The sequence below is a fragment of the Anolis sagrei genome, chromosome 1 (assembly GCF_037176765.1).
Source record: "Anolis sagrei isolate rAnoSag1 chromosome 1, rAnoSag1.mat, whole genome shotgun sequence".
NCBI classification, from domain to species: Eukaryota; Metazoa; Chordata; class Lepidosauria; order Squamata; family Dactyloidae; genus Anolis; species Anolis sagrei.
In genome coordinates, this window is record NC_090021.1 from 44672846 (window position 1) to 44685334 (window position 12489).

A 12489-nucleotide genomic window follows, 5' to 3' on the forward strand; every position below is an offset into this window, starting at 1 on the left:
TTACTTATTGCTAATTAACAGTATCTATCTCTTTTCTCCAAATTGAGTTCTAAACTCCCATTTTGTTTATAGTTACAGCTTCTAGGATAATATTCTAAATTAAAGCTCCAGAATATAATTATACTTAAGATTCCTAAAGCCAACTGTCTGTTAGTAATGGATAAATACAAAGCACAGGGCTTTGCTAACCGTACCAAAGATTTACATAAATAACATGCTTACAAAACCATTGGATTCTAGTTTAATATAGAAGGTAAAGTGAAGCTAAGCATACCCTGCATTTCTCAAAAAAATTCAAAATTTATCTGTAGGGCTTAATAAAACTAGCTTCTTCAATCCTTTCTTTCTTTCCTATTCCAAATTAATAGAGTTACATATGCCTGCATCTCAACTATTGTGAGCTAAACATTTTCTTTGATAAAGAAATTTCATCTTTGATGTGTCACTAAAATGTCTTTGTCAGCAAATTTAAAATTCAGACAGGGGCCCACATTTATGCATTTGGAATTTGTGGATTTGATTATTTTCAAGTTTGCAGCCACCCCCATTCAAGGCCTGAGGCCTCTGAATCCACATTTATTTAGCAGCTTTTGACTTTTGCAGAGAGGAACACAAGTGATTACCAAGACTACTATCAAGCATCTCTTGAGGCCCAGGGCACTTGTGTGAATGTGCCTGCAGAAGTCTCAGGCTTCAGTGAAACATTAGTGGAGTAGCAGTAGCAGTGACCACCCTGTCCAACCCCACTAGAAGCCAGACACTCAATGGGTTTTGGGAGGCAGTTTGCAGAGCATCATCGCTCCTCTGAACTCAACTGCATCTCCACTGAAGCCAACTATTTCCAGAATCCCATGCAGCAGCAGATTTCTGGAGGCAGTTGTCAGATCATTGGTATCACTTCACCCTCCCTAGGTATTTGGGGCAAGTGGAAAAACAATGGTCTCTTTCATTATCCATCTCCAGAAGTCTGGCACTAAGCAGGCTTCAGGGAGTACTTGGTGACTCCCATTGCTGCTAATCCATTCCACCCCCCACTTTTATTTTTTGAGGGGGGGGGAGAATAAGAGCAATGACTCAACATTTTATATGTGGTTTTTAATCTGTTTGATGGATTGGTATAAGTTTTAATTATTTATATGCTTAGATCGTTTATATTTTTATGAGATGTGTTTGATTGTTACCTGTGTGGTATTGAATTTTTGCCAGATTTGTAAGCCACCTTGAATCCCCTCTCGGGTTGAGAAAGGCGGGATAGAAATGAAGTAAATAAATAAATAAATAAATTTTCTTCACAAACCCTTGGCAAAAACCTGTTGGTACATAGGCTTTGAAAGGCATTGGTAACACCAATTGTTGCTGCTGTGCTCTCTCTGTGGCTTCAGAGGGAAAGGGCAGGCATGGCCAAACTTTGGCCCTCCAGGTGTTGTGGACTTCAAATCCCAGCCAGCTTACTGGCTTTTAGGAATTGTAGGAGTTGAAGTCCAAAACACCTGGGGGGCTGAAGTTTGCCCATGCCTGGCTTAGGAAGGCAGCGGGTGATGTCAACAGCTTTTGCCCCACTCTTGTCGTGGCTCTGGGGAAGGCAGGGAAATGGTGATCACCTGTGGAAACTTGCTGATGTGTAGGCTTTGGGAAGTGACTGACATCCATGTATGGTGCTTCACCCAATGAAACCAGGCTTTTAGTAGTAGTGGCTATGAGGTACATTCACATTTTTCTCTTACAGGTGCCCACCTCCCCACTAGCTCTACAAGGAAGCCTTGACCTAGGGTTTTCCACTTTCACAGTGTGTTTCTGTGCGCCTAAACCCTGTGAATGTGAAGGGCTGACAGTACCAAATTTTTATAGTTTAGCCAAATAATTCTTGAAGATTATCTGCTCTCGTGCTCTCTCATGATCTCTTAGATAAAGAGGGAGGCATTAAATTAGTTTGTTAAAACAATTGTTTCCAGTATTTCCAATAACTGTATTTACAACTGGTCATATAGTTTTTATGTATCTCATTTTTGCCTTATTGTTTTAATGTTTTGAATTGTTTAAATATTGCATTAATTTAAAATGAGATATACACCCATTTGACAACCATTTGGAATAAAATGAAGTAAAAATAATATTCTTGCTATTGCGGAGCAGCCAACTAGCCTGATCATGGGAACAGAATAGAGAAGAGGCTTGGCATATGGCTGTGAGATAAATGTGTAGGGAAAATGGAGACACATTGTAGAAGTACTGGATAAATATCTATATTGTTACAGGAAAAAACTCATTTTGTCAGGGGCGATTTAAAATGAGACTAGATAAATTTCTGAAGCTCAAGATCTCATTCTGTTTATTGGGCAAACCTTCTCAGTAAATACATTCACTTTGAGACATTTCCCCATTATTTTCCCTTGTAAATTCTATAGCGTGTTTTCCAATTTTTGAATTTTCTGAATTGAATGTGCCAATGAATGCAACTTTTGTTATAGTTCTAGGATTTTGGATTTTCCGCAGTTTATTAGAACACAGCAACCCACAGAGGAGAAAAAAACAGTTTGAGTGCTAGACTAAGATTCCAGGAGATAAGAGTCCGAATCTCCATTTACCCGTGGAAACCTTGATCAGGTCACATCTTCTCACTTGCGAAATCTCCTCCACAAGAAATTTTTGATAAAAACCAACATTCCAGAGCTAACTGTAGTATTGGGATGGTTGTGGCATTCCCAATAGGCTGGCAGATGTTAGGAGTTAATTGTGGTAGCTCTCCCGATGCTTTTTTCTGGGCTCCTGGTTGTTCCACATTTTTAAGGTCAAAGCTATCGGTTCCACACTGTATAGCTATCAGGTATGGTCACAGGTCTTAGAAAGAATGGTGGCAGGGCTATTTCCCTATTGTATAAAAAAAGTGTCTTGTGACCTTATCACACAGACCCCCCCCCCCCCCCAGTAAAGTGGCAGGGATGTGCGGCCTCTGTCACTCCTCACACCACTCCTGAGCAACAATGCTTTCCCCCATCACAATGGGGAAAATGATACCAAAGTGGTCCTGAAGGGTGCTGGCTCCATTAGAGCCAGAACAGCACAGGAGCCTTCTCTGAAATAGGAGAGAAGTGTCTATGACATTTCCACTCCATTATAGGAGAGAAGTGTCTATGATATTTCCACTCCAGTTGAAAGTGAAGTTTCAGTAGGAAGTCCAGCAACGTTGTGTGATGGGCAGTGTGCCCATCTGTTGCTGGACTGTCCCTTTAGCATACTAGGATGCTAAAAAAAGGTAACTGTGATAAGGTTCTTGGACTGCCTCTTACATTGCCCAGTTTTAGTGTGCATGTATCAATTCATTTCAAAGAGAAAAATTGAGAATTTAGATATTTGACTGAGTGGATGGTACTTAAAAGGTAGGTATTGTTGCAAAAGTCAAAATCTCTCTTTGTTTTTAGATTAAGGATTTTAGATCCCTGGTTCAGTATCTTTCCTTATCATCAGCAATAACCATCACAGACATGATAAAGAATTCGTTGCTCTCCTAGTTCACCTGTACCGAGCATGAAAGAGGCATGTTCGGTCATGTAATCACATGGCTATTATCCAATAGAATCAGAGAGGCAGCATGGTGTAGTGGTATGTACATCTGACTCTGATTCCGCTCTCAGCAATGGAAACCTTAAGCGACACTGAAACCTTAAGCCCCATCTACACTACCGAACAATCTAGTCTGAAGTGCATTATATGAGTCAGTATAGACTCATGTAATGTAATTTGAATCACAACGAACTGGATTATGTGTGTTTGCTCTTCCATATAATTCTGCTCAATGCAGTTAATCTGCATTCTGAAACTGGGTTATATGGCAGTATAGATGGGGACTCAGCCTCAGAGGAAGAGAAGAACAACTTGCATGTGACCAAATCTTGTCAAGAAACCCCCTTTATAGGTTTGCCTAAAAGTCACCAAAATCAGAAATAACTTCAAGACACATAACAAATTTAACAGATTAATATTTTGATTTTTTTAACCACAACATTGAAATTTTGTAAAAAAAAACCCAACCTTCCATTCCATACCATGAATCAAAATAGAATGGTTAATGGCTAATGTGTAAAATTTTAGAATGGCAATGGTTATTCTATTGAAGTTGTACTAATAGAAATAAGAGTGTATTATACATAAAGCATTCTCAAATTAGCCATTGGTCAGTATTTATTTATTTATTTAATATCCCACTGAAAATGCATTTCAACCTTTATGTTACATATTGATGTCCTCACATTTACAGAAAACTGGAATAGGGAGTAAAGAGTTAGGACTCTTCCACATGGCTATGTAACCCAGAATATCAAGGCAGATATCTGCTTTGAACTGGGTTATCTGAGTCCACACTGCCAAATAATCAAGTTCAATGTGAATTTTATACAGCTGTGTGGAAGCAGTATTAGTGAAGTCCAAGAACAAAACAGATTTTGTGGAGGTATCATGGAAATATTTCTTTCACAGGAAGGACTTATATTCCCCTGATTATTTTTTTATTATTGTCAGCTGTGTATATAAAGATCAACTCTCAGAACAACATAAAACCTAGGCAGCTGTTGTTATCAGTAAACAGAAAACAGCAGTATTTAGACTTTCTAAAATCACTAGTAATTATTGTTACACTCATTTTAATGCCTTGGGTATGCATTGTGTGATGTGAAATAAATATTCATATGTAAGTAGAGTTGTATGCTGTTTTTAGTTTTTAAAATTCTTTTTTAAGAATAGAAAGATGGTGGTGTGAATCACCCTGATAAAAGCCTTTCTAATGTTTTATCTTTTCCCCACATTTTTGCAGGTCCCATCGTGTGATTTACCATGGAAAAATTGTTTTGTAGCATCCTGGTGTTTGGAGTCGCTGTTGTGGTCAACGCTTGTCCAAAATATTGTGTCTGCCAGAACCTTTCTGAGTCACTGGGGACTCTTTGCCCATCCAAGGGTCTCCTTTTTGTACCACCAGACATTGACAGAAGGACGGTTGAACTCCGGCTTGGGGGAAACTTCATTATTAACATCAGTAGACAAGACTTTGCAAACATGAGTGGACTTGTTGACCTTACGTTGTCTAGGAATACAATCAGCTACATACAGCCGTATGCTTTTGCTGACTTGGAAAGCCTACGCTCTTTGCATTTGGATAGTAATAGGCTGCCTGATATTGGGGAGGACATTTTGAGAGGCCTGATTAATCTTCAGCATTTGATTCTAAACAACAATCAGTTGGGATACATTTCAGATGAAGCATTTGAAGATTTCTTGGTGACCTTAGAAGATCTGGATCTTTCCTACAATAACCTTAGAGGTATCCCTTGGGAATCTATAAGGAAGATGGTAAACTTGCACCAGATCAGTTTGGACCATAATTTATTGGATTATATTACAGAGGGAACCTTTGCAGATCTTCAGAAATTGGCCAGGTTGGATCTAACATCTAACAGACTTCAGAAGCTCCCTCCTGATCCTATATTTGCCCGGTCCCAAACATCTCCTTTAACCTCAACTCCATTTTCCCCACCTTTATCTCTGAGCTTTGGAGGAAACCCTTTACACTGTAACTGTGAGCTGCTTTGGCTGCGGCGTCTTGACAGAGATGATGATATGGAAACATGTGCTTCTCCTCCAGGTCTAAAAGGGAGGTACTTTTGGTATGTCCGGGAGGAGGAGTTTGTTTGTGAGCCCCCTCTGATAACCCAGCATACTCACAAATTATTGGTTTTAGAAGGACAAACAGCCACTTTAAAGTGCAAAGCCATTGGAGATCCATCTCCAGTCATTCATTGGGTGGCACCAGATGACCGGTTGATTGGGAATTCTTCAAGGACAGCTGTTTATGACAATGGCACCTTGGAAATCCTGATCACAACTTCCAAGGATTATGGGAAATTCACTTGCATAGCGGCTAATGCTGCAGGAGAGTCCACTGCAACAATTGAATTGTCCATTGTTCAGCTTCCACACCTCAGCAATGGTACGGGTCGAGCAGCCCCACCCAAATCAAGATTGTCGGATATTACCAGCTCCAGCAAGTCTAATCGAGGGGAAACCAAAGGGCCACCAGAAAGAGCAGTCTTGATCTCTGAGGTGACAACTACCTCGGCATTGGTCAAATGGACAGTGAGCAAATCAGCTCCAAAAGTTAAAATGTACCAGTTACAATATAACTGCTCGGATGATGAAGTCCTAATTTATAGGTAAGTGTGACTGACTGTCAATTTTTCTTTTAGGAAGTGAAATAAAGGGATGACAGGTGATTTGGTTGAATGAGTCATTGAGCCTGCCTCTTCCTAATAGACTTGTCACAGAAGACTAGAACTGAAAGAGAACAATTTTCCTATCCAAGCACTACCTCTACCGGAGTTGTGGCATATGTAAGGAAATTACATTGGAAATTCAAGTAATAGGACTAAGGCCTCATCTACACCGTATATCCCAGGATCAGATCCCACATTATTTGCTTATGTCACATGATATGACAGTGGAAACTTATTTAATCCAGCTCAAAGCAGATAACCTGCTGTTATGCTGTTAATAGTTTTTGTTCTGGATGGAGTGGAATTTTAAAAATGTGGTACTATGGGCAGTTTACATCTGGAAAAGCTACATTCTACATTTTGCAGAATGCCCAAGATGATATGGTCGAAGCTCTGCTTGCATTACTCCTTTGAAATCCAGACTAAAACCTAGAATAATTCTACTGCTCACTGACATAGGAGGTATAAGCTCCTGTAATACATGATTCACTGAATGGAACAATCTGCTTGTTCAGACTAAGTTTGTGTGAACAATTCTCATAGCTTTAGTTTACAAGTTGGAGCTATTGTACTCATGACTCTTGATCATGTATATTTTTATTCACCACTGGAAAAGGAACATGTGTCTGTAGGGATTGAAAGCTAAGTCCTAGGTATTTTTCCCCTGGTTTAACCAGAAGAAGGGCAGCTTCTTTTTCACTTGGCCATAGTGTTCCTCATGTTTTCTGTACATTTCAGAATAATCACATAATTTGGAAATACAAATGGGGAAAATGAGTAGAAAGACTATTTGTAGGGCTGGGCAACCACGGAAAAATTTGTTTCTAAACTCGATTCGTTTTTAGGGGGTTTTTGCATTTCGTTTTTTAAAAGAATTCCAATTTTTTTTTTAAAAAAGTTCGATATTTACGAAATTTCAGAAATTACGAAACAATTTTGAAACAATAACGAATCGATTCGTTAATGGCGGACGCAATTGCACAATACGCTAAAAAACCCTCCAATGGGACAGGGGGAACTTCTGAAGCTTCCCTCTCCCTCTGTTGTTGACTGTTGGTGTGATAATTTATTTTTTTATCACTGATAAAACAAACAACAACTATAAAACTTGCACCAGACATACGGAAATAATAACGAAATAATAACGAAACAATTTTGAAACAATTATGAGATAAATTTTAAAAATTCGTTTCGATTTTTAGTTGCTCCTGAATGGTTCAATATCGGATCGTAAGCCACTTTAAATACCAATTATTAACGAATTACGAAATTAATGAACGAAACCGCCCAGCCCTAACTATTTGTTTCAGGGTATGGGTGAAGGTTACATCTAAAAGACCACAGTGATCTTTCAGAACCTTTTCTTCAGACTATTGATGATGATGATGATGATGATGATGATGATGATGATGCATGCTTTCAAGTCATTTCTGATTTATGGTGAATCTAGCATGAGTTTATTCTGGGGCTAAGACTGTGTGACCTGCCTAAGGTCATCTACTGAGTTTACATAGCCAAGTGAGGGAATCCAACTCTAGTTTCCAGAGTGCTTAAGCCACTATGCTAATGCTCTTTCTGTTGTCTCATTCAGATTATAGGGTGCCTCTATTCAGAGTCTTCCTTAGACTTTCTGAAAGAGATTTCAAAGTTGCAGTGGACCTGGGAAGTAATAAGAAATGCTGATCATCAATATTACTTTTTTCTTTCTTTTTTATTTTCCCACTCACTACAGTATAAGGCTTGAGAAGGTGGAGCTGTCAGAGCTGAATTGAGTATAAGCTAAATGTCATTATTCCTTTTTCTATCTTACTTCTGCTTTTTTGCTTTTTTTGAGTTCGTATTGCTTTGATTGTAATTATATTGTTCATGTAACAATTAATTTAAAAAGAAACAACTGTTTGTTTTCAATCCTGCCAGCGATATGAAATCTGAAAGTTCATCAAGTGTTGGAACAGTTTGTTCCTGACTTTTTTGTATTCATGGCAGTGCTGACCTGCAGCAAACAGACCTAGTTCTGTTAAGCAGCAGCATTAGCCTTAGACATTAGGAATTAGCCTTGGGAATTACGGAAATGGGTTTCCATCTCCAAGTACTATGTATTTCTTTATTGGCTTATTGATTTATTGATTTGTTTATTTTTTTGCCTTTTGCCCCTCTCAGAGATGCAAGGCAGCCTACAAAAATTAAAGCAAATACAATTAAAAAACATGACCAGGAAAGTATATTAAAAATCTAAGCTATAAATTGTCAGCATAATTAAGAGCAATGACAAAATATGTCCATGGGGATAAAATAAGAGCACTGTGGCATGATTACTGAAAGCTCACTTTCAAATGAGCTTCTGTAATATTTTTCCAAAAAGATAGAAGGGAGAGAAATGCAGATTTGTGCATGCTCATGTATATAGAGCAGTGGTTCTCAAAGTGTGCTCTAGGGAGCCCTTAGGGCTCCACAAAGCATACTGAAGGGCTCCACAATTCCCTCCTCTTCCTCTCTCCTCCCCCTCCCCCTCCAAGCTTTCCCTTCTCCTTCCTGGTCCTCTCCGTGCTTCCCTTGCGGCCAAAAGCCTTTTTTCCCTCACTTTCCACACCTCCCAGATCCTTTCCCTCTTACTTTCCTGGCTTCCAAAGCCCTGTTCACCCACCACCACTCAGAGGTACATTAATAGTGCTTTTCCTGCATGGCAGAAGGGAGTTGAACTGGATGGTCCCTGGGGTTTCTGCTATTATTATTATTATTATTATTATTATTATTATTATTCTAAAGGCTAGGTGGCCATCTGTTGGGGTGCTCTGATTGTGCTTTTCCTGCACAGCAGAAGAAGTTTAGACTTACCAGAAACCACTCATTAATGTGATTCTGCTTTGAATCGTGGTGCTCATTGGTAGACCACCCACAAAAACACCCTCTCTCAAAAGTCACTAAAGTTGGCCCCTGAAACATGGAAGAAGGGGGTTAGACCGGATGGCCCCTCGGGTCTTCCACCGAAATGCTGTTGTTTATGTTGGTATAAATGTTTACCAATGACACACACACATATCTTATATAATATAATATGTAAACATTACACAGGGCTCCACGAGAAACTTTTGCTTCAAAAAGGGATCTGCAGCTGAAAAAGTTTGATAACTAATGATATAGAGTGATGTAAATTTTGAAAGAATGATTATATTTTAGTAACATCTTAGAGTAGTGGGGGGGGGGGTGGTTATGAGACTATCTTATCTACTGAGCTAATAACTAGTGTGGTATAATGGTATGAATTTTGAACTATGGCTCAGGGAGTACAGGTTTGGAATCCCCACTGGAAACCTTCAACAAATCACACTTACGGCCTCTGAAGAAGATGATGGACAGTCTTATCTTGGGAAGAAAATGCTGTGGAAAATTCACTTTAGGGCCACCACAAGTCAAAAAGGAAGACACACAACAGCAACAATCCATAGTTCAATTGCTCATTGTTGATGGGCAACTTCAAAGATTCTGAACTCTCCTGTTTTGGGTCTTTACCTTTAAACCAGATTGAGGACTCATCACATGGACTTTTGGCTCCATCCTAGGATACTTCCAGGACTGTGCTGGCCGTTGCCGTTCACATGATGCAGGGTTACTTTTGGGAGGGTTCCATACTGGAAGCACCCTAGGACAAAGCCTACAATGGGGCTAGCACAGGGTGATGCTTTCTCTTGTGTGGTGGGAAAGGCAGAGATGTGGGGCATGGTATGACATTTTTTTCTTGCTGTTCCATACATTCACCATGCTGGTTGATGAATTCCCTCACTGTTGTCCACATAGGGGACCTCAATGTGATGAGGTCCTTAGAGTGTAAAAACTTTAAAAGGGTGTGACAGGGCCCAAGTATGGTATTTCTTGTCTTAAAACTCAATTGTCTTACCAGAAACCACTCATTAATGTGATTCTGCTTTGAATCATGGTGCTCATTGGTAGACCACCCACAAAAACACCCTCTCTCAAATGTCACTAAAGTGAACTAACATGAATAAATTTGACAGATCACATCCCACATTAAATTAAGCACATTTTGCTGTTTCTGCACAATTGGGAGATGTTAACTCGACTGCTCACTGACTCCATAATCCTCAGTTTCTATACACTTCAAAAACAGTTTACAGATGAAGCCGCATGGGGGCCCAGCAGAAGTAGTTTAACATTGTATAATAGGCACTGTGGGACTCTTTCTCTAAACTGTATTTGAGGTGTGTAAAAATGAGGGGGGTTTTTTGCGAGGGGGGCTATGCCTGAAGAGGTCCTTAAGGTGCATCTCTTCTGTAGAATTAATGCAGTTTGACACCTCTTTAACTGGCATGGACAAATGCTATAAAACAGGCATACGTCCTCCAGGTGTTTTGGACTTCAACTCCCAGAAACCCCAGCCAGCTTACTGACTGTTAGGAATTGTGAGAATTCCATTAGAATTGGAATTGTGGGAATTCCACTGGAATTGGAATTGAAGTCCAAAACACCTGGAGGGTCAAAGTTTGCCCATACTTGCTATAAAATTATGGGAGTTGCAGTTTTACAATCCCATTACCCCATAGCATTGAGCCATGGTATCTAAAGTGGTGTCAAACTACACTAATTCTACAGCATAAGTGCATCCATAGCCTGATTTTGACAGTGGGCATATTGGAATTGCTAGCTAGAATAACTATGTTGAATAACACATATTAATCCTGATTGTACTGAAGATGAAGGGTACTGGCATGCCTGGCTCCACAATTTCTTGATCCAATTTGCTAACACTGTGTTGAAAAGATGAAATTATGTATCTGCTCCTGGCATGTGCCTCTGAGAAGTATTTTGCAGCTGCTGGATTTATGAAAGATTTAGATTCATTTTATTTTGCTGTATTTCTTAAGGGTGATAAAAGTGAACCCTACAAATTAAGAATTACTGCAACATCTCACTCTGTGGAATCCTTGCATTCACACTATAAATATATATTAGATATTTCTCAAACTTTATATTTTTCATGTGCATTTTATATCCCAAGGAGGCTAATCTTGTAAAATATATAAATGTTCCATATCCCAAGTGTATTTAAACAACCGTGTGGCTGAATGGATTACTAAAACATTAGAATTTTTATTTTTCTTATTATTTAACCTCAACCCACAATATTAAGGGCATTATATTATCATCTGTGGAATATACTTCCAAATAGACTTATTTAAGATTTGGTTATGATGCAGATTCGATATTTATTTGTGCTAATTAGAAGATTTAGGACTTGCAGGAGAAAGCTGTAGCTAGTCAGACCATTGGGCCATCTTACTTAGTTCTGAATATACATTAACTGCCTCCAGCTCACTAGAGTTTTGGAAAGGAAGTTTATTTAAACCTTTACCTAGAAATACACCAAGGTCAGCTCTTGGACCTTCTGAATATAAAGTATGTGTTCTGTTGTTTTTGTTATGTTGATGTTTCTGGCACCAGTTTAGTAGTAGTATGTCACTTTTTTTTCTCTTAAAAAGAAATTGAAGTGTGAACATGGAATTTATAAACTATCCTCATGTCATTCTTATGTCATTGACTCCCCACCAGCCTCAGAGCTCCAACCAAATGCCTGGGCCATTACGGTCACATCCACTGTTGCCAGAACAAGGGCCCTTCTTCTTATTAGCAATGTGGGCAACATATTAAGATATGACAGTCATTTTATTTATTTATTTATTTATTTATTATTTAAACTTATATGCCGCCACTCCCCTGGGGCTCGGAGCGGCTTACAAGAATAGCTAAAATCTAACAAAGTTTAAAAGCAATTTAAAACAATTTAAAAACAACAGTATCAAACATTAAAAGCCTGTCGGAACAGGTATGTCTTACATGCCCTGCGGAAAGCTGGTAAGTCCCGCAGGGCACGAACCTCAGGTGGCAGAGCATTCCAGACTAATGGCGCCACTGCTATGAAGGCTCTGCGTCTGATTGCCACTAGACGCAAGGTCTTGACACTGGGGACCTCCAATAGATCTTGGTCCTCAGAACGGAGGGATCTCTGGGGTTGGTAGGGGGTGAGACGATCCCTCAGATACATTGGCCCCAGACCATGCAAGGCCTTAAAGGTGAGTACCATCACTTTGAAAGTGATCCAGTGCTCAATTGGTAACCAATGCAGCTGTAGTAAGATTGGTGTTATGTGGCATCTCATCGGAATTCCCGCAAGAAGCCGAGCTGCTGATAGCCAGATAATTGCACATGGACTGCC

General features: G+C 39.4%; 1 protein-coding gene across 4 annotated transcripts in view; it reads left to right on the plus strand.

Moving 5' to 3' along the window:
• Window positions 1–12489, plus strand: part of LRFN2 (leucine rich repeat and fibronectin type III domain containing 2) — a 358506-nt gene that overhangs the window by 261658 nt on the left and 84359 nt on the right. For all 4 annotated transcript variants that reach the window (XM_060754101.2, XM_060754100.2, XM_060754103.2 and 1 more), the window contains one exon: window positions 4808–6200. In XM_060754101.2, the coding sequence (XP_060610084.2) occupies window positions 4828–6200 (1373 nt within the window). In that variant the 5' untranslated portion in view covers window positions 4808–4827. The remainder of the gene's footprint in view (window positions 1–4807; window positions 6201–12489) is intronic.